Genomic DNA, 23235 nt, shown 5'->3' on the forward strand with positions numbered 1-23235 from the left:
ATGTGGGACAGTTAATTTTTTACCACACTCGATATCTCTCTGCCAATTTTGGTTTAATAAAGTAGACCCATCTTCGCAAATGAGGTTACCATATCTGTCAAATACAAAAGACACAAAGCTGGACTATTATGTATTGTATTTACAATGGTGAGGGAAATGTCCATTCATGTTTGCATAAAGCACACACTCACACACAGAATGTAACCGCTGACACTAAATAGGAGAGTGTTAGCTTCTGTTCACTGCTGTGGGAATTCAGATATCCAGGTCAGAATTGTTGTCTCATTAAAAAATAGATCAAAGAGCACAAAATTCTCAGGAACTTTTCCAGAAACTTATATTGTTTAACTTGTTTTTTCCGAGTGAAAATTACATATAAACCTTTCTATCCCAAAGTTGTGTATTATTTAGACTTCCACTAATTGCAGTCTTTCTTGCATTTTGAATCTCTCTTTCATTCTCTCTGTGTAATAATTAATGTTGCTCCTCTGCCTGTTCTCCCTGTTCCTCCCTGGGCTCTCAAAACTGTTTTCCTCCATCTGTGTGATAAACTCAGTGTGATAAAACAAAAGAATCCTATTAAAAATCAGATTAACCGCCAATCCTCAAAGTTCTAATTGGACTATTAAATATGGAGTGGGATGTGTAAATTCAATTAATCAGTTTAGCAAGATATTTGGCACTGCTGCATGCTGTGTGAATGTTACCTGACCTCACTCTCTCCTGGACATCCTTCACTTTTAGATGCTCTCTCTCTCCCTCTCTAACACACCCCCTCAAATCTACACACATACACACAGACACAACCCCCCTGCTGAGGCAGCAAGTGAAGCAAAATAACTCACTCTGCCACACAATCGCTCCTTTGCCTCGCTCTAGGCACTGACTGCTTTATTCCATGACCCCCCCTCCCTTCTCTCTCTCTTCCCTGCTCCCTCCTCTTCATTGGCTCTGTATTTTTTTTCATACCATCGTAACTCTACTACAACAAGAGCCAGTGATGGTGAATTGCTTGACCTTTCCCATTGTGCAGCGGTGTTGTGCTGTGTGGTCTGTGTCGACTTGGTTCAGCCCATACATCAAGAGAGGTTTGTTATTTTGGACACCTTTGTTTGGTGGGAATTGGAAGTGTTGTGTGTGTATTACAAGCTCTTGTAATAAATGCTTTGTCAGCATTTATATTTGCTTGAATATGCAGCTATGATGCATTATGTCAAAATGTTTGACTCTTTACTTGCTCAGTAAAGATTGACACTGCATGAGACACAGCATTGAAGAGGCAAAAAGGTTTTCTTTAAGACACAATTTTACTGTACAAAATGTTTTATAGTTTTCACAAAATACATTTAGAAAGCTCCATTTTAAATAAAATTAAATTGAAATATTTAAGAGACAGCGTGTAGACGTTTTATCTCAGAAGCATTGCTCAGACGTAAACCCAGTGTGTCCGTGTTCTACGTACACACTGAAATAAAAATGCAAAACTCAAAAGAGCATGACAGATGATGCTAGAAAAACCCTCCCATGGTCTTCAATTATAAATAAGGACTGCGGGGTTTGACTGCAGTCTTACGAACTCGAAGCCAATGTAATCGAACAGAACGTGTTTACAAAATTTTGCAACACAAGACTAATATCTTTAAAAAAAACATTGTGTGCTAGATGAAATACAAAGGCTTTGGTCTGTTTTACAATCAACAATGATTAAATCTGATATGTACTTGTAAACAACTGCCAAACACTTAAGTTTAAAACTCTGTCAAGCAATGTTTAATCATAATTATAGGAATTAAATATTTCTAGTAGCACAATTTTTTTTGACCATAGGACACTATAATACAACTATACCTAAGAGACAAATTGTACCTGACCCTAAAGAAATGTATTTCATGATGCATGGAACATTTATAGAATATTCTCGGGGATATAAATGAAATCAACTTTTATTGGAGAAATCTTTCTGGAAGATTTCAAGGGAAGACAAGTACTTTACATTTTGACATAAACAAACTGGATTATATCGAAGACGCAGTCTACCATTTACAGACTACAGGTTTTCTTTTACACCTGTTTTCCACATGTAATGTTCTTCGTGGTAATCTAGAGTCAATCCAACCACCGAAGCAAGAGGTCCAAGTTGTGCCGCATGTCGCACTGTCCTTGCACACTTTGAGTTGTTGATAGTGATCCGTGTTTAATAAGCCGGCAAACGCAGGCCCATGTCAGAGGAGTCAAGACCACAGCCTCAGTGGGTGGATCGAGTTTGAGTTTCCTCTGCTAAATATCCATTCATAAGAAATAAGACCAATAAATAGTTTTTTTTTGACACAGTAAGAGTCTTCCCTCCAGCTTTTCGTCTTTAATGATATGCAACAGCGTCCAGAGACCATGCAAAGGCTGGTAGAAAGTCTCGATATAAGCAGATCAAAAGATAGTCATGGCAGAATCTCTCAGGTTCTCCTCTCTCAAACAAACGCAAGACCAACATGGTTTTCTAGCAGTCCATCTATCAGTACTTGATCTTGGTTTTTCATATTAACATACAAATGGCCATTTACTAACACACCAGAGAAAAAAGGAAACAATGACTGAAGTTGGAAATAGAAAAAAAACTGTTTTTGTTCCATAAAAATTTAACACCGGGCACTTTACAGAGGTCCATTTTCTTCTTGACTTTCCATCGTTGTTCTCTCTTCCAAGTCCTTGTTTGAATGTGCCTAGAGCTACAGAACAGCACACAGTCCCACTGGAAAAACAAAGCCCAGACGTCCCAAGGCTCTCCCAGAGTCTCTCTCTTTCTTTCCTCCTCTCCTCTCCTGTCCTTTGCCTCTTCACAACCCTCTCTCGCCTTCTTTACTCTTCTGTGCCGTGTATGTGTGAGGAGCACTGCCGGAGGGCGACGGTGGAGTGGGTGGTTATAGGGTGAAGTAGCTCTTCTCTCTACTGTAGTCTTGACCAGTACTGAGACATGTCAGGCTCGTTCCCTGGGACTTGGACAGGGACAGACACTCCAGGAGAGATGAGTCCTGCAGAGACAAAAAGAGAAGATGTCAGTAAAAAAAAAATTTAAAAATGACCCCAGAAGTCCCCAAGCTAAATTAGATGAGTTGATGCACCATGCACAGTTAGTGTGACAGCTAACACTAGTTAGGCTCATAGCACAGAGCATTGTGCTTTAAACGCTTGCAAATAGGTAGCAGTGGAGCTGCAGTGAGTCACAATGCTCTGCACATGGTTGCACAGTAAAAGGCTTGCAAGCTCGATAAATTGAGGCTTTGGCAATGGCATTTAAACAGATAGAGTAGAACAGCAAATGAATCAAATTAATTAGCAATTTAACACAGAGGAAATGTGGTTATGCATGATTAACTCTTCATGACTATAACCGGTATATACGGCTCTCAGTAAAAGCATCCTAATGGGGTGGAACTAAACTATGGGCTGGAGTAGTGGGGTTGACATGATGGCGTAGAGCGGCACTGAAATGAGCTTCATGCAATTGCAGAAGGAAAATGATATGGAATGCAGAGATATTGATCCGTTTAAACCAGTTTCTCAAATAGATGGAAAGGAAAAGGAAAGTTGCTGCAACAGATCATGAATCAAAGACGGCTGTAGTACCCCCTTATTTACAGAAAAGGTGGCAGATGTTTCAAAGAGTGCACTGTTTGTTATGATTAATTCCCAAGCATGTTGGTAAACAATGAACTGTCTGCCTACCTGTTGAGGTGGTACCAGAAGTGGTCATTGATTGGCTGTTCATATGTGCCTGCATATGAGGGGGCGTGTATGTGTCGTAGCTCCGCCCGTTCACAGGCGGACTGGTAGGCAGCATGCAGGAATAAGAGGAGGTCTGGCTGGGCTATAGATAGGGGAGAGAATGTTACATTAGCTGAGCCAACCATAGTTGTAGTCTGTAATACTGTAAGGCAGATGTGGCTCGATTTAATTTAATTTATACTTTTTGGTTCTCTGAGAAAGCTATCCTTTAAGGTTTTTTGTTTGGCCAGGAAACACAATTTAAATTACTCATGGCGTGTTTGATTCCACTCTTCCAATCACATCAATCGTCATAAAATATCACATAATAGGTATATCTTTAAACATGATTGACTATAGAGCATTATGGTCTTTTACTTACTTGCATAGGTAGAGTGTTTGCCATGGTGAAGCTGGGCATGGGGGGCAGCGCGCTGTAGGTGTTTGCCAGAGCAGAGTCAGGTCTACCCAGCATTGACCCCGCGGTGAAAGACACTGTGAGTGAAAGTGAAAATGTGTTTAAAAAACCTGCTGAAATCACAAACACAGTCCTCCAATGCGATGGACCGTCTCATTAGCGCTAAGTAGTGCGTGAGGGGACGCCTTATTTGACAGGCGGATAGGCCCGGACACATACTGTACAGCGTGTGTCTCAGGTGATTGACTTGTGAGCATGAGTTTCAGCTCTGCCGGTGTGCCCTCGTGCCTGATTCGGTAATTACGCAGATATAAGTCAGCTGAGGAGTTTTGCTCAATCATCCATCAAAAGGAAACCACTGGTACTTCTTTAAGTGAATCAGAGCGCACAGCCTTTGAGGCCTTTTTTTACTTTTTATATTAATTCGCAGGCTGTCGCATAATATTTAGTAATATTTTTTTTACGTAGATTATAACAGAAATAATGCAATGTGAATATTAATGCATGCAGCACATTAGTTGACACATACTTTAATATCAAACTTTAATAGTATTTGAAGGGATGGGGGTATCCTATTAGTACTATCCCAGCTGTGGTGGACCTACCCGGTGTAGTGGGTTGTGGGATGGCCTGGTAGACGCTGGTGCTAAAGCTGCTGCTGATGGGAATGTGACTGGAGGAGTTGTTGGCCTGCCGGCGCTGGTTCCGCAGCTTCTCCTCTCGCCTCCACTTTGCTCTTCTATTTGAGAACCATACCTGCAAGGAAGGCATGCTTAGTTTTCCTTTCATATGCTTAGTTTTCCTTTCATTATCGCTAGTTTTGAAAACGTTCACACATCCACACATGTAACAAAAAAAATTTCTAATAATAAAAAAGTGCTGATCACTCACTTGTATTCTTGCTTCTGGCAGGTCGATTTTCGCTGCTAGTCTCTCTCGCGCGAAAACATCTGGATAATGAGTTCTTTCAAATTCTGTAATGAAAGAAACCGCACAACAAAATTATTAGTAAATAAGGAATACATTAGATAGGGTAATTTATTTTTTGCAGGGTTATTAGATGAATATGTATACGTCAAGAGCCTAGATCTAAAACTATGGACTATAAGCTATGACCCATGTCTAACTAGACCTATCATGCGTTTTATTTCAGAATACAATTAATCAAAATTAAAGTGCCGCTATCCCAATATAGACCTCCAGACAAACAGGAACGTGTGTCATTTTTTTTTTACAAATAACGATGACATTTTGTAAATGAATAAATTAAAAATTAAAAATGGCGGATTTAAATGTTTAAATGATGCACTGATTGCTCGACCTTTTTCCAGTGCTTCAATCTGCTCCTGTGTGAAGGACGTGCGGTTTCTCTGTAGTTTCCTCTTGAGCTGCAGTCGCATCTGTGTCTCCTCTGAATCCTCCCCATTCGAGCTGATGGAGTTTGTGTTTTCTCCTGCGCCGTCTTGTTGTTGGCAGCCATCTGCAAAAAAAAAAAAAAAGCATATGATAGAAATATACATTCAATTAAGCTAATTGAATAATTAATTATCGGGTCGCGTGTTGTATCGGCCTGCAGCTAATTGTACAGACCGCGGTGCAACATCATTAATTAAAGCCTCTATCATGGTTGATTAAATTCAAAATCAGAGGAATTATTGCAGTTGCTTCTTAATGTTGCCAGATTACAGACAACTGACTGCATGAAAAATCAACACTATGAAAAAGGCTTTATGGTTGAATTGTTTATAAAATATTGTGGGAAAAACAGGCTGGCGAAGGAAAGGCTCCGCGTACTTATCGCTTCCCAACAATGGCGTGTGTTCTCAAAAGGTTAAGAGAAATGTGACAAGATGTGGCGAGCCTCTTTTCAGAGCCTACGAAATGTATTAAAACCCCAAACTCTCTAGCCCCCTTTTTTAAGGCAGAGCAATGCCTCAATGGTCGTTCCCATATGGGCGTTGGTATAGCCATTGAGGTGACCACCAACTTTTGAATAGGAGAAGACGCTTTTCAGAATGATACAATGCCTTCAGGAGTAAGGGAAACCATTAAACTATGGACACAGCCAGGGACGAGCAGTGAGCCCTCGGTGGGTGTAATATATGGGAGGGGGGCTATTGGAGGAGATGACAAAAGGATCCTCTCTCTCTGGAGGCGCACAAGCTATAGTACTTTGGCATTGTGCGCACGAGGATCCCAGTCAACAGAGCTTTGAGTCCAGTGTGTTAACCCTTATCCACTACCATCATTAATCACGTCCCCCGGCCAGCTACACGCCAGTCAGGATTTCTGTCTTCAATTGGAAACAAATGAGTGAGGAGAGAGCATGCAACCCCCTGAACAACCAAAATAAGACCAATCTATTCACTGCCCCTTCAGTTGCAGGGCGAGGCTTATCGACTAATGTCTGTCTTGTTGTTGGACATCATTATCACACCGAGAAGTTAATGCGAAAGTAAGCAGGGGTGCGTTGATAAGAGTGGTTTATGTAATATCTCACGGATGTTTGTCTGGAGCCACGGGTTGAACTCATGCAAGAGAGTTCTTTTGTATGCAGATTTTGTTTATGTTTTTAACCAGATTAGCATGGGGAGTTTTAGAGAGCAGTACCTTGCTCGTGGACACGAGGTTGGAACAGGTGAAGAACGGCCTGTATTAAGCCATGCATTAAGCTTCTGTGCCTTTTAAAAGCAAACATGTGGGTTCCATGGACACCCAAAAATGTAAGTTAAGGTGTGCAAACTTTCTTTTTTCTGGTGTGAAAAATGCAGCAGTTAGATATTATAAAAATAACTAAAAAAACAAACGTTTTCATCATGTGAGTTCAAACAAGATGCAGGTTTGCTCACAAGCGATTTTTCATGCTTGCAGTAGCCTTGAAAACATATTTAGTGTGTGTAAATGTGAAAGTCTTGGTTCACTGGAGGAAAACCTGATGCGACATGTTCCTTGACAATTTCCCTCGCTACAAATAGACAAAAGTATTCTTCTATAGGCCAACAGTTTGTATCCACGCTATTTGTTTCTTCACTCTGGATAATCCATAAAAAGGAGTGAATGTGCAGCTATTATCCGTCTGCCAGACCCACTGACGCTAGGATGGGATTTGTTTTCTTTATAAAAGCGCTGGGAAATAAACTCATTCTTTAGTATCACGATGTCTCGGCCAGTCAGGCGGAAAAGCAGCAAAAAAAGAGATACCGAACCAATTGCGGCACCTTTCAGCTGCTGAGGCTGGATCAAAACACTCTTGAGAAACCGCTTAGAACTGAAAGAGAAAGTGAGAGACTAAATCCTATAGACGGGATTTAGAGCCATATAGCCAGCGAATGAGAATGAGAAAGAGATAAAAGACAAAATCGGTAAGGAGTTTTTATTCGTTCCTCTTTGGATAGAGTTGTCTTCTTTTGGGGCCCTGTCACTCTCCATGTAGCCATTATAGCTGCTGACTCGGCTGTCAGATGGAAAACATATTTTCGTTCCCCTGAGACAACATGCTTTGCTTAAATAGCCATTGAATTAAAAAGATAGATAAATAGCTCGTTATTATTAATAATTATTATAGTTATTATTATTAATAAGTAGAATAATAATAATATTTTGTATTCTGTATTGTGGTGTCATAATTAATATAAATAATCATATTTATCAAGAATGATTAATAATTGATGTAACGTGCTATGACAGGTTGTACCAACAATTCCTGTTATGTACAATAATAACAACAACAATAATAGGCTTAATACTATTAATAATATTGTTAAATATTATTCCAAAATAAAGTTAATCCTTTCGCTGTTAATATGATCTTTTCCGCTTTGCTGCTTGTTGACAACAGCCCCACGTGTCCAAATGGTCATCAAACAAATGCAAATTATTATTTGCAACGACTGAATTTCAGGACTTGTATTTCCCAATTGTGATGCACATTACTCAAACTCAATGCTTTATCGTAAAACTTGTTTAGTGAGTAAATTAAAGGAGCAAAGTACGCGTAAACAGGTGATGTTTCTAATATTAAAATGTGCTCAGTGTTCGGCCTGCAGTAGGCCGACAGAAAACCTTCTGAAGTGGAACATTTCCACAGCAGCCTTACCATCTCCACACTCCTGCATGTTGCCATAATGAGAGACAAAGCCCTCTTTAATGAGCAATTACACGTAGTGCGGACCGTTCCCATAACCAATCATTGCGTGTGAAGGAAAACATTCCTTTGTACTAATATCCCCGCACACAGCTCCCCGGCTCTGCCTCCCCATCAGGAGGGGAGGAAAATGCAGGCTGTTGGGTGGACACCTCTGCTGAAAGGACAAGCCGCTGTCACGCACATCCATGTCTGGGACAGTGGAAGCATTCAGACTGCATGCATGACCTATGGCTTCCTCTAATCGACTAGTCTTAATTGGGGGTCTTGTTCAGGGCATCAAAGCATGCCAATACAATACCTTCCAGCAAACAGAGTCGTGGACCGGAACCACTGGAATAGTAAACTGCAAAACTATTCATATTCAAACGTGATCATTTATGGTGACCTCTGTGGAGTTCATATAAATCCTAAAGCATCCATCTTCAAACACAAGTCAAATATTTTGAAACGTTACTGAGCCTCAGAAATCAGACCCACACCGCCCGGCTGTATCCGTCTTTACAATGCATGCGTCAAGGTGTCTTTAATGCCACTGTGTGATAATGAGGCTCACCTTGGTTGGGCTGCCCTGGCACTGATGTTCCGGGGTACCAGCCGGGCCGGGTCCCCCAAGTTCCTGTCTGACCGTTGAGCATTCTCAGCTTGTCATACATGCCATCTGCGCCCATCTGTTGCTTTTCACTAGCCAGGTTGCGGAGGACTCTGTTTATCGATGACACCTGAATGACAAATTGCATATGATAAAAGTAAAGATTAGATGGAGCACCATGTCAGTGTGTTTCTATATGCGGGTAAAAAAATGTGGCGCGCACAAACACACACACACACACACACACACACACACACACACACACACGCTCCCCTTATAATCATAATAAATGTGCAAAGGAAGATGTTCCTGCAAAGCGCACAAATGGACAGCAAGCTCCTTCTAATTGACTGTATGTTTGGATGATCACACATGCAGTAATGCGTGCCCCACACTTTCTATTTAATAAGAATGAATGGTTGGTTGCCCATCTCCTTTTCCTCCACTGCATGAGAAAAAAAGTAATTTCATGTGGCAAATTAAATCATGCACGTACACTTACACTGGGTATATTGTCGTTGGTGCAGATCCCCTCCGACAGAAGTCTGTCACGGATCTCCCAAGCGAAGATAGACGGACACTCCCGCTTGTACTGCGCGATTTTCGCGACCACCTCTGGAGTGGCAACCCTGGGCTTGCTGCCGCCTATTGCTCTCGGTCTTATAGAGCCAGTTTCATAATACCGGCCCAGGATCTTGCTCACACAGCCGTTGGATACCTGTATAGAAAACAAAAGACACAATTCACATACATTATTTACGACTATTACCGGAATTTCTAAGATGGCGTCAAATAATTTTCACCTTTTCACTGTCCAGCACTTGGACTTCATCATGGGTCTATAAACACAAAAAATATGCCTTCAATGGTATATTAGGCATTATATGTATTCTTTATAAGAGCTGGCAGATTACCTTCCTTTTTGTCGTTCTTATTACATTTCCAGTAAACGGAATGATGTAACTAGTAAAAAATAATTTTACTGACTTAAATACAATCTTAAAGTGCAACATTTAGGCTACAGGAAAAATGGAATTTACGGGAACACCATACCGTTATGTCTTTCATATTTTGCTTACTATTTTTTTTGGAAAAAAATCAGTTTGCATCCATTGAAAACAACTTATGTTTGAAACGTGTTTTCTGTTAAAAGAGGAGTGTGGTTGTCACCTGCAGTATCCTGGAGATGTCGCAGGGTCGAGCACCACTGTGAGCGAGTTCAACTATTTTCTGCCTGGTGGAATCCGGCAGCGGTCTACCATTAACAAACACACCACCAAGCTGGTTTACGCCACTGTGACCTACATGGAGACAAAGGCATCGCAGTCATCACATCGTAAAATAACTCTCATTAAAACATATGTTGTAAAGGAAATTAGTTTATTTTAATGGAGAGGAGAATGGGATAAGCGCTCAGGATAGCAGAGTTAAAGATGAAATATGAAGACAGCATACAGAAGTACAGACGGTTTATAACAGCTCACTTAAAAAATGTAACTGTCATGTGGTTAAATAAAGTATTTAAAATCGAAGCGCACTGATAAAACAATAGTTGTAATAAACCTTTAAAGCGCTCGGTACATTCCGCTATGAAGACAATCATTGCGCAGTTATTCAGTAACATGCAGAACATGGATTAAACGACAATAGCCTCACATCAACCAAAACTTCTCAATACAGTTTTTTTTTCAATAATAAATTAACAACCCAGTCGGTCTTTTGCCCCGAAAAAACTAAACCAACCTTTTATCAAACCGGCAAACGTCGGTATTAAAACAGTCGCAACGTTATCCATCCCTTCATGTACAGCTGCGCATCACCAACACCAGCACCTCACTCAAAAACTATCTAATAACTAATAATAACCAGCAGCACTGACAATCACAGAAAATACTAGACTTGAAATAATGTGTTAAATTAGCTTTCATTCAAAGACATCGCTTTCTAGAAAGTGACTTTAAATCGAGAACTTCTTTCTCCGATAGTCCTTCTAAACACACAGTAATTGCTCATAAATAAGACAGACACCACATAGTAATCTAGCTCTAAAATAGCATTTTTATGATTGGTTATTGTCTTAAAAAAGATTGCTTTTTGGAAATGCTTCCTAAATGATGCTATGGTATTTCTCTAAAGCACAGAATAAACCGGCAAACCTGAAGCAAAATGGGAGAGCTGACTCCCCGGAGTGCCTGAGCTGCTCTCTGTTTCTCCGCTCCCTTCCCCTGCGCTGCCGCCCGGTACATTGACTCCGGGAGCAGAGGCTCCTTAGCAATAAATAAGCTCCAAATATAGAAGAGGGGGAAAATATGATGAGCCTGCCTGACATTTGTCTTTAAAATAAAGCTAGCTGCACGTCAAGTTTGAGCTTAATTTCTGGAAATAGGCGGAAGTCGCCTCGGATCATGCATGGGAGGCTAATTGAAAAGATCAGTTGGAGCACTTGTGGCAGGCATGTCACTTTATGACACCGCTCTGCTTTTGAAAATCGCATCGTCACGACAAATAGTAGCATGATAAAACGACCCTTTCTGTCTGCATTTGGATATCACTCAGGCAAAATTGGACGCTACTCGTTTACCCTCCGAGGGAGACTTCGTTTTAAGGTGGCCAGGGGCTACGCGCGGTCACAGAAACGAGGGCGCGCCTGGATTCTTAACATATTAAAAGTGACATGCAGTTCTTCCCCCCCCCTTGTTTGTATTTGACAACAAATGCTCACAGCCACTGCATTCCTGTTGTGTGCAATCGGTAGGCGTCTTTACTCCGAAATATGTCACAGGACTCTGCTTTAAACTGCAGACTTAATTGTATAAAAAATATCAAAAGGGGCCTGTGTAAAGCTGAATGAAAATAAACCTGTTTAAATGAGTAACACATCCCCTTTGGCCGCTATGTGTAATAATCTGCAGCGTGGATCTGATTGATATAAATCCATTATCATCCCTCTTGCTCTTTGGTAATTCCAGGATTAAGTGGAATTAATAGACTTCTTACGTTGAAATTGGCCTATCCGTATTTAGCAGTCCTGCTCTGCGGGTTCCCCAGAGCTGCTCCGTCACCTCTGATTTATAGCTATCATATAAATCCTCTGGATCGATAAACCCGTCAGATAAGGACATCACATAAAAATCAAACTCTCCTAAGGTTAAGTCTTAATCATGGCACAATTCCCTCAAGTGCCCAGAGTCGATCTCGCCCGCTGGCGCTGATTATGCGCCTTGTATTCTATTGCAAGTCGACTAATAGGAAAACATATGGTGTCAATTTGGACGCTCCCCACCATATACACCCAGGAGTTATTAGCACAAAAGCCACCGAGGCCGTCGCGACCTTTAGACAACCCAAAGGGCCGGGCCCAATGATATCTCCTCGGCAATTCGCACCAGACATCACACGCCAAGCCAGGGGAGCATCCCATTATCATCAATCCGCTGCAAAGCAGGAGCACTGGGTATTGTACATGGCTTTGATAAGGCCCCATCATCTCTATAATGAAACACTGGCAAGCAAAAAAATAAAATACAAATAAACAAAAATGAGACGCTAATGCCAGTTTGTAAAAGTATTTTGTTTTTTCATCACAGGTCACTTTAATTATAAATCACATCTCTCCTCACATCAAACAATCCAACTGTCATTGTGTCCAACATTGGTTTCAAACATATATTTTTTTACTAATGCGCACAGAATACAGCACAGACACGTCATCAAGGTATTTGGAGAATAATAAAATAAAATCATCCCACACACCTTCATCACAGATGTCATACACCTCTTGTCCAGCAGCAAGAGAGAAAATGTTTCATGTTTATCCTTTTTTGTTTTAACACACACCAATAAGACAGATATTCAACTCATATGGGCCACTTTAAACACAGAGGCCAATAAGCAACTTCATGTACCATGTTTTTATGATTAGCACCCACGACAATATGGTTGTTAATATTTATCTTCCGCTGTGAGTTCAGCCTGCACCTAACAGTAAAGCCTGGGGTTGTATTATGAGCATTTTCTTTCTAGTTCATGCTGTCTGTCCGTGAAGAATATGGACTAATCTACATAAGACATTATTGCTATTCCTCATGTTTCATGCAGGGCTCTTCTCTACGCAGCTAATCTTGTATGCAGCCTGGCAGCCAGCTCTAACGCTAATGCAGACGGCTGTGCAATTATTTAATACCAACTCAAGCAGAAACAAAAATCTCCCTCTCAACCCAACCCCCTCTATTTTCTCCCCCCTCTCTCTCTCCCTGGAGCAGGACGACGTGTGATTAACTTGTTCAATAATAACTTCTCTACCTATCATTGCAAAAAATAAATTAACAGCAATGAAACGGCCATCAAATAACTGAGAATATTTCGCCCCTGCACCTCATAGTCATGCAAATGTATGCCTGCACGTACATTCCCTTTCCTTTAAAGTGTTCTTAAAGTTATTGCGCTACAACAAGCAGTGCATAATGTCAGTGGGTGTTGCTTCCATGCAACCACAATAGAACTTGCGGTTGTAATCAAAACTTTCAAAAACAAAAATAAATATGAAAACAACTTACTGTTCTGCATCATTGAGGCTACGCCAGACTCCCACGTGGCTTGGCTGTGGTATTCTACGCGTCACAAGGAAAAGACAAAGCTGGTTAGTTTCATGTACACATCTTCCTTTTACTGTCAAATTATTTGCAGCATTTTTAATTTTTTTTAATAAATTAAGTTTCTCATCTCATCGTTCGATAAGAATGTTTGCGGATCTTTGTGCTTAAAACATTATTGATGCATAAATAATTTTCACATCCTCAGTGTATGTATGTATTTTAATTAAACTTGCCTGGAAACAGAGTTGACTGTCCACTTTATAACAATTTAGTCAATCATCTGCCGTTTTCACTACTTAATGTCTCCCTATAGGACAAAGCAAAACAACACATTAGCACAGCCACAGCTATACTGATGCACTTACTGTATCTTTATTTGTGCCCTACATTTACAATTAACCTCAATGTTGTTGCCAAGCAAATAAAATTGAAATAGAAAATTAAAATTGACGCGGCACAGAATTACTTGAACATCTCTCCAAGGCCTATTTTAGACAGCACTTGTCAAAAATAAATTAAATTGGGCCTATAACTTTTACAGCACTATGTGTTTCCTCATAGCCTTATAAATACAAACTTGATATTCCTCCAATGAGGGAGTCTATCGTGGAAACTGTACAGTGACACACGTTGTCTACCTCGCCTCACTGCACTGCAAAAGTCCAGACCAGGAGGGGGTACAAAGCTGGTGTACAAAGCCTGCTGGACTCGCAACAATGCACCCCCTTTCCTGCCTCGTATACCTCAAACCCGGGGCAAAAACTCGGCCTCCGCGACTAGAAACACACAGCTTCCCCACTAAACACACCAACAAGTTCAGATTAATACAAAGAGCCGGAGGCATGCATCCACCCCCTCCGGGACCATTCACAAACACACACACACACGCGCGCGCACACACAAAATCACACACTCTCTCTCTCTCTCTCTCTCTCTCTCTCTCTCTCTCTCTCTCTCTCTCTCTCTCTCTGTCTCACAGACACACACACACACACACACACACACACACACACACACACACACACACACACACACACACACACACACACAATCGTGACCCCGGTGCCGCTAGTGCATGAATGTGGGTTTTGTTGGCCCTGCTTTTCTAGAAAAATGTAAGTAATTTCTTGTAACAAATATTTGGTGGTTATTTTGTGCTGCTGGTGCGGGTTGTAAAGCGGGTTTAAAGACACAACAGCGCAGTAGGGCGCTAAATTGGAAAAGACAAATGCATTAAAGAAGCTATTGACTGGGGGACAGATAAAAAGGGGGCCAGGGAGGGACAAGTCTAAAGTTTTCGTTTTCTTCCTCCATGCAAAGTTGTGTTGTGTGCAGAGCAAAGTGGCCTGATAGTGACGTCTATAACAGACTGTGTTTAGTCCAAGGCTAGTTTGTGGGATCCACGCAGGGGCCGCCATTGCATTTATATTGTAGCTTTCTTTCACGTTTAACAAATAGGCTGCATTAATCAAATTCAGATTCCATCACACTGGGCCACATAGCCGGAGTTAGCCTGTTTAGCATAACCTAAAATCACCAAAACAACCATTAACTAATGCAGAAAGAAATCTTGTTGTTGGCCTGATGTCATGACAAAGTTAAAGTGGAATAATAATAAATACAAAAACACTCTATGCTCTGTAGTCAGTAGTTTTTAGCCTTGTAAGGTCCAAGTGGTTAATCATTTATTTAAGGTCGAAAGCTCAAACGTTGTTGTTCCCGAGGTTAACTACGATCTAATCTGCATTTCTTTTCCTTTAGTAATCCGTAACAACAATGTCTTAATTCAACATGCTTATTCTGGCTGCGCTCACAACATTCATATGCAGAAATAGTGCATGTGGGCCTTGACTACAATGGCCCCGGTGCAAGTAGGCTAACAGAGAATATATAAGCAATATTTACTATAATACTTGAAAAAAAATATTAAATATTACACAATTAGTCAATTAGTTTTTTTGCATGCTTATCTCCAACATGTTTAATCTCAGCACAAAGGATCAACAATGTTAGTTAACATATTATTAAGCCCTCTTATTAAGGCCTGATGTGTTTCTTCAATCACAATTTTATTATAGGGTATTTTTAGGCTGAATTATGCGGAATGTATCTTGAAAAATACAAAATAAAGATGCTAATTACAGTACATTAATACGCCTGTTTTATTCAACTAATTTGTCTGTTTTGACAAAATAGCTTAAAAGCAGCAATTTGTATCCATATTTTGTGTTTTTATGATTTTTTTGTGAATTTATTTAAAACATGATTTACTATTATAGGCTGATATGTCAAAAATAGTGTCTGACTGCTTTAAATACTACTCAGCCCAACTGCTAAAATGTAGAAGTAGTTTAACTCGCTGTCATCAAGGGAACCATCTTATAAAAAAGGGGAAAGCTGTACACAAACCTCCTACCCAAGTGCTTCATGGAGTTTTTTTTTTTTTTTAGAAGGCGCTTGGGTGACTCGCCTGCATGAATCAATCTGACACCTTTCCTCAACGGGTCATTGCGCCCCATTCTCCACGATGATCACTGTCCTGGCCCAACGTGACTTTTTACTCTTTACTGTCATAAATAAGCGGTAAGCTATCCGTAGGCCTAAACACACCAACAAAATCGAGCAGATAAAACAGACAGAGGCGCTAAAGGCTGTTCGCACTTTTGAGAGAGTCCAGTCAGAAGACAGGCTGCACAGTCCAAACGATAAAACTCCCACAAGTTCACCACTGAACCTCAATCTACAGCTGAGAATAAATGACCTAAAATAATAATAATAATAATAATAATAATAATAATAATAATAATATCAATAATAATAATAATAATATCAATAATAATATCAATAATAATATCAATAATAATATCAATAATCATTCCATAATTTCACAGCACAGACAAACTTTAAGTCAGGATCTTACCTTTTTGGGGCATCCTGCGTCGTTGTCAAAGTCCTTGGTAAACTATAGGCTACAGCCTAGTTCTCCACACCACAGAACGAGCAACAAAAAAAAAAGCCGACCAGGATCAGTCTCTCTCGGGAAGTTTAGAAGAGGAAAAATTAGTTTCCAGTGGTCTTCGACGGAGACGGAGGGGATATCCCTGCGAAGGGGACAGAGATTGACAGTGAACTCAGATGTCAGGACGCACGGAGTTTGGCGAGGATGTGCGCTGGCGTGTGAGAGAGCGAATGAGAGAGTCAGAAAGAGAGAGAGTGGGGAAGAGAAAGAGAGAGAGGGGGAGGGAGGGGAGGAGGGAAGAAGGGAGGGAGAATCGTGGTGGTGGAAGGAGGTGGGGGTGAGAGAATGAACACACCTATGCTGATTAGCGATGGAACAAGTGTATTAATGTAGGCCTATGTGTTCCTGGTCTGCTGTGTGCGCCTCGCCTCTCCTCCCTCCGCCGCTGTTCACTGGCCCATTAGCGCGACCCGACCTCTGTCATCATCCCCCATATAAACACTTCCCCCTGCACCACAGCAAAAGCGGGAAACAGGGCCGAGCCACAGCGCGAGAGGGGGGTGGGGGGGTGGAGAGAGAGACAGAGAGAGACAGAGAGAGAGAGAGAGAGAGAGAGAGAGAGAGAGAGAGAGAGAGAGAGAGAGAGAGAGAGAGAGAGAGAGAGAGAGAGAGACTTCCCAACCCACTAATCAGCCCACGCATGCAAATACCCTGCGCTCACTTGCTGACTATTGCCCTATTGCAAAGCAACTGCCTCGGAAATGCCCATTGGTCGGAAGGCTCTATTCTTCAGCTCCAACCTCAGGCTAACTAGTGCTGCAAGGGGAACGGGAAGTAGCAGTGGAGCAGCAGCAGCACACGTGAGCGCTGGAGCTCATAACGCTAAATGATTATTCCAAAGAGCTGCGGCTTACATGTTATGAAGCAACCGAGGCTGTGCATATGAGATTAATGTTATATATGGAGACGCATGCAATTATGAGATTATGTTGAAAAGTTGGGATGCATGTTGCAAAACGTAATGTTTTTTAGTTGTTTTGTTTTTTTGGGGGTTCTGCATCCACTTGTCAAATGTAAACCTGCAGGATATACAAAATAACTTTAATAACTTGAATTGAATGAATTTAAAGCAGAATTTACAGCTGATATGGGAGATTGTTTACTTTTCAAATATGCTGCTCTTGAAAAAGGCAAGACCTCCCTTCACTAAAGACGATCAAAAGTGTCCACCACGTGCTTTTGTTGATTCTTTTGGGTATCACCTTCTCCTGAATAGCCTTACCCTTCCTGTCAACGAGAACACCATGCGTAAAGAGCGGAGCCTTTAGGCAAGCTCCGCTGCTTTTTATGGACACATTTGCGAGGCACGGCGACGTCACTCCTCCGACCTGACAGCAAATAGCACGCGTAAATAAAGTAAAGCAAATGACTGTGCAGCCATGGCCACACGCTCCCAAACTGCGCTGGTTGAATGACTGGCTATTAACGCACACCTCAACGCACCCAAAAGCAACCCCTCTGCGCCCGTGTTTGAGCATACACCCGGAGCTTTGGGCAGCACCAGTCTCAGCACTGAGGAGCCCCGTCGCTTACTCCAAAAGGAGGAAAACCGAAAGGGAAGGTTGTATGGATGTGGAAGCCAAACTAAAGCAGAAAAGGGGGTGCATGAAAGGGCAACGAGAGAGAGCAAGGAGAGGGACAGGCATACGGGGGAGGGGAGATCATTTTTTTGGGGATGGAGGCCATGAAATGAAGTCATGGAGGCCTACACTTGACTTTCTTTGACATGTGAAAAAGTAGGAGAAGTCAGAGCTCATCAATAAAACACTTCGGAGGTGAAAGAGGGCTCCCTAACAACCATCGCATTCCTGACTATGGGTTCAATGAGTAGACAAACGACGCTGCCAGAGAGAGAGGAGGCAGGGAGGGAGAGAGAGGGAGGGAGGAAGGGGGGGGGGGACTGCCCGGCTTGAATGGGGCCCTCAGTGGGCCGGCGAGATAATGAGCTGAGAGGACCGGCTCAAACTGTCACCGAGGGTCCCGCGGTGAGGAACAACACTTTGGCCAATACTCCTTCATCAAACAACCCGTAAACTAAACGAGCACATTCATCTGTTTCTCCTTCCTGCATTGTTTCTACTCACTTAGACTGGTGGCTCAGCCTATAGCCTACCGTGAATGGCCGCAGCTTATATCAGCTAAGGGGGGGTTCCCAAACATTTTCACGTCAAGGACCCCCTATTAGACATGCATTAGACCACAAACAACCCCCACCCCCACCCGATAGGAGTTTGTTCAATGAGGGAAGCTCGGGTTGGTTATGATTTACTGTAAAACTGAATGATACACGCTGAAGGTGGAGTTTAACTTTCCAACAGACGTTATCATTCGGAATTAACTTTTTAAATCATTTGCTGTGGAGAGCATGTACATGACCTAAAGATAGCAGTAAGAAGTTGATCGCAACTCCTTACTATGCGTCCTCATGTCGGTCAGCCTCATGTTGGCTTGAACAGCTGCCTCAGAGCTGTGGCACCAAAACAATTGTGTAGCCATTGTTTTTAGAAACATAATAATGTTCTGTGTTGAGCTCAATTGTGTAACAAAATGCTGATAAACATGGAACATCCCGTACAATTAAATGTTAATATGTGATCTCAATTTCAAAAATAAACATCTTCCATTCTTGTATGAGAATGATAGCGTTATAGTTTACCTTTGTAGTGCAAATGTTATTGCCACTCACTTGTCTCAGACTGCAGCTGTCAAAATTTCCCACCACTAACCTGCCCTCGCTGAAAAGACAGATTCCCTGATGAGTGTGTCAAGTAGTTTTCTTTGGAAACAATACCTCCAGTAGGTTATTGATTTCTTTAGTTAAGCTGTAAATCCGCTCCAAGAGCTAATTCGTTGTCTCCACTCTCGAGAGATTTCAGTTTTTTTTTCACAACCTTCACTCGCATGTCAAGTAGGCTTTCATCTTTATCAGCAACAACCCTGTTAATATATATATATATATATATATATATATATATATATATATATATATATATATATATATATATATATATATATATATATATATATTGTAAGGCACTCTGGATGCCGTGGAAGTCTGTAAAAAAAACGGGATAGGCTGATGTTGGGAAAGCAATTAGCCCAATTCGGATTAGCAGCAACTAATGCCACAGGCCTTGAAAAGAAAACCTAATCTTGTCGCTATTTTCCCTTGAGGCAGTTCGGTATTTGTACCTATCTAGAAACTTTTAAATGCAAAAAAAAAGAAAGAAAGAAGGACAAACATAAGGGGAAGGAGCTGCAGTGAAAAACAGTGACATTGTTTTTGGACAGGGAGAGAAATGTAGTGCAGTGTAAACCCCCCTAATTTGGTTCTTATTTAGGATTATAATTTACCCTTTACAGGCTGATGCACATTTATAAGATTTTAATTAATCATGTGTAAAATTGGTGGAAATATGCCTGGTACTTCCAATTAGTTTTGTTTTTGTGAAAACCTGTTGTTATATTTCGTAATTCATTAATGCTTGTTTGCCTTTGTGATGATCCCCACTGGAGGTCATAGTTCACTCACCTTTATATAGCAAGACATCTGGGGAGGTCTATTAGAAAATGTTTCAATATTGTAACAAGATTGCTTCTAACAAATATAGGATTGCTGGGATGAATCCTTGAGATTTATTTATATTTTATAAGGAAAACTGGAGGATAGACCCATATGCCCTTCATATTTTATTTCTTTTTTTTAGTAAAAGGGAAGGTGTCAGTTTCATTCAGAAGTAGATTTTTGTTTTGTTTCAGGATATCGCTGTGCACATTATAAATCCTGCTTTAACTATTATTACCTCCTACAAATCCCAACGCTACCTGCTGCTCATTAGAAGTGATCATTTAAGGCCTCACATTTTAATAAACCTGCTGTATGCACTGTTAAGCAAATACATCCAATATCACTATACAATTTATCATGGTATCCTATAATTATTTATACTAGTCTTATTTTTGATGATATTAGTAATTATTCGTGCTACTATTACGCCTGAGATCAGGTTGCTCTTATAAAATAGCCTAGCGGCTGTGTTGGACTATGACGGTTAGTATTTTAAAAAAGCAATCTGAGGTGTAAAAAATAAAATAAAAAAGAAATTTATGATGAAAAATGTAGATTAAAAAAACCCCTACAATTATTATTTGTTGTACATGTTCTCAATGATCACTACAAACGTCGACCTGCATTTTTAAGATGTATTCTTGTTGAGATGACCTGTCTTTCATCAAACAGCCTCGGATTGTCACATTTATTCTCTCTAAAGAGATTCATGAGGACATCGCTGGTGTATTTGCATACATTATTTGCACTTTTACAATGCACATCTCTGTTTTTTTTATCAACAATAATTACAAAATCACATGCTTGTTTGACTTTTGCGCAGTTCTTTCATTAATCTGCTGTTTTGTAAAGAGTGCTGCACATGGAGCGCGTCCCGGTACAGGAAACTCTATTAATGTCGAGTTATTTCTCAGCACATTAGGTAAATAACACCATCAGGAAAATAGAAATGTCGCAGATGGTCCTTATTCTGCTTTTCAAAAGGAATGAAAAGCATCAGCTTTGAGAGCTTTTTTTAAACATGTTCCATCACAATAAAGGTCTACATTATGTCATTTTTAACTGAAGTATGGTTCAGCCTCCTCCTTCTGTGGGAGGATGTGTTGAGCGATAAGTACATTTATGCAAGTGTAGTTTTTATTTAACTAATCTATAGTGCAGGATCTTTGAAGTTTGTGGAGCGACAAGGAGAGAATCGAGGGTTGCTTATGCAGCCCACAGAAGGTGTACGGTCCACAGAAGCCCTCTCCTGGCAAAAGGCTGAAGGCTGGGATAAACACCGGGGCTAATGGTGTCACAGCGCTGCTCGGCAAGCGTGACAGACAGAAACACTGGACCCAAACATACAAGAGCCAAAGTCTCCCAGCTACTGTTTGGAAATCTGATTATTATATAATTATCTTTCAAGTAGGAAATAATAATAATAATAATAATAATAATAATAATAATAATAATAATAATAATAATAACAATAATAATAATAATAATAATAAAACATTTGAAAGCTCATCTCATCTTGGTGGGACCAAAATAGAAAAAAATATAATTAAAAAAAACCATAAATCCAAGTACTATAAACACAAGGCCCAGGCCCTTTTATAAACCCAAATCAATCTGAAACCCTCGGGGTGCACGTCATGTCCCTACATGCTTAGCTGTGCTTTGAAACTCGACACTGGTTTTTTTTGCAAATTGCTATCAAATGTATTTTACAACACGACTAATAACTTCTTTAACTTAACATTTAAGCCCAAATATAAAGTTGTTTCTCCAAAAATCACACGTGGATTGCAGCGCGATGAAGAAGCGCAGTAAACAAACTGAAATATTCCGCTGATGGATAGCGTCATTTCCACTGCTCTGATGGATCGAGCAGAGCTGAATAGATCCCCATACACATTCAATTTACTGAACAGGTCGAAGCCTTTAATTCACCCCCAGCGTAAAGCTCACAATAATTCAGTGAAGATCGCTGATTACACGTGTGTGTGTGAGTGAGTGATGACAACATAAACGAAGTCAGCTCGCTGTGTTAAACTTTATGCGGGTGTCCACACCTCCTATAGGCTACACACAGCAACGTGCAAGCACTTTCACCCGTAATTTTACCCAACTTTACCCGTGCCATCAGTCTTAAGATAAATCAGCTGGATGCAAGTTTCCTCCACAGCTTTTTAGGTTGGAGGAGATCAGGCAAAATATGCCCATTTTTAGTGTTTAAATATCCTCAAAGTGAGAATTTTTAAAAGTAGCGGGGCTTTAAATCTTGAAAAGAAATGAAAGTACAGTTCGTCCAAACTCACCGGCTGAAAGGCACAGGCTGCGTCTGACCGGTATCCTGTGCGTATAAAGTCGCCTGTTCCCTCACCGGATCTCTCCTCCGTGTCACAGCGACAGAAAGTTATAGGTCCCGATTAAAATCTATCTACCTTTGGATCCGTCGTGGAGTTGAAATGTCAATGAGAGTGGGAAAAAAAATCTGCGGCTCTTACTACCAACTTTCCCTTCAGCATCAGCCTCAAGTTGGCAGTGATTGGCTGGAGCGACGGGTCGACGTCATACCTTGGACAGGACACAGAGCACAGAATGGGGAAGTAAGGTAGAATATACATGTGGAGCACACCGGCCTGTTTACTGTCCGAGTGTGTGCTGTGTACAGGGACTGAAAGCTAACACTTCACTCTGTTTTATTCTTTTATTTCAGCTTATTTTACTTTACTTTAATTTATTTCACACCGTCCCCTCTGGTGCAGATTAAAGGACGGTTTCACAAGAACCAGAACAAGGTGTTATACTCCAGTGGTTTTAAGAGCATTTTTAAGAGTTGTATGTCATACATGAAGAGAGGTTCTATGAGCTATACCCTGAAACTGAAGAATAGTCAAAACCCATTTTCATTCTATGCAAACAACATACAACATGGACTTGGATGCTTTAGCCTAGTCTTTTAAAGTTTTACATGAGAGTTTTGCAAGAGATTTTATGTAACTTTAAATGTATGAAAACTTAAGCCTCACCACAATGGATTTTTAAAGCTGCATTTCTCCCTCAACAGCTGCTGCATTTAACAGTTAGCCTACTGAGGAGACAGGGGTGGACTGGCTATAAGGGTAAGACATGAGCAAGTAGATTGTCTTTGT

The 23235-nt window shown here is 40.8% G+C and overlaps 1 protein-coding gene across 7 annotated transcripts; it reads right to left on the minus strand.

Moving 5' to 3' along the window:
- Positions 1-1927: 1927 nt before the first annotated feature.
- On the minus strand, positions 1928-22529 carry pax6b (paired box 6b). 7 transcript variants are annotated; one of them, XM_068730497.1, is made up of 14 exons: positions 22399-22529; positions 16429-16609; positions 13470-13523; positions 12667-12690; positions 10084-10214; positions 9717-9752; positions 9416-9631; positions 8878-9043; positions 5499-5657; positions 5069-5151; positions 4783-4933; positions 4142-4254; positions 3721-3862; positions 1928-3026 (listed from the first exon to the last, which is right to left on the minus strand). In XM_068730497.1, exons 2-14 carry the CDS (start codon positions 16439-16441, stop codon positions 2941-2943), a joined length of 1374 nt encoding a protein of 457 aa, XP_068586598.1. In that variant the 5' UTR covers positions 16442-16609; positions 22399-22529; the 3' UTR covers positions 1928-2940. The 7 variants fall into 7 exon arrangements, with proteins under 7 accessions (XP_068586598.1, XP_068586599.1, XP_068586602.1 ...); XM_068730498.1 differs by lacking the exon at positions 22399-22529 and adding an exon at positions 16823-16896; XM_068730501.1 differs by lacking the exon at positions 22399-22529 and adding an exon at positions 13742-13815 and having other exon boundaries at positions 16429-16672.
- Positions 22530-23235: the final 706 nt, after the last annotated feature.

The sequence above is a fragment of the Cebidichthys violaceus genome, unplaced genomic scaffold (genome assembly GCF_023349555.1).
Source record: "Cebidichthys violaceus isolate CVI_PGR_0920_01 unplaced genomic scaffold, fCebVio1.0.p SCAF_5, whole genome shotgun sequence".
In the NCBI taxonomy this organism is placed as follows: Eukaryota; Metazoa; Chordata; class Actinopteri; order Perciformes; family Stichaeidae; genus Cebidichthys; species Cebidichthys violaceus.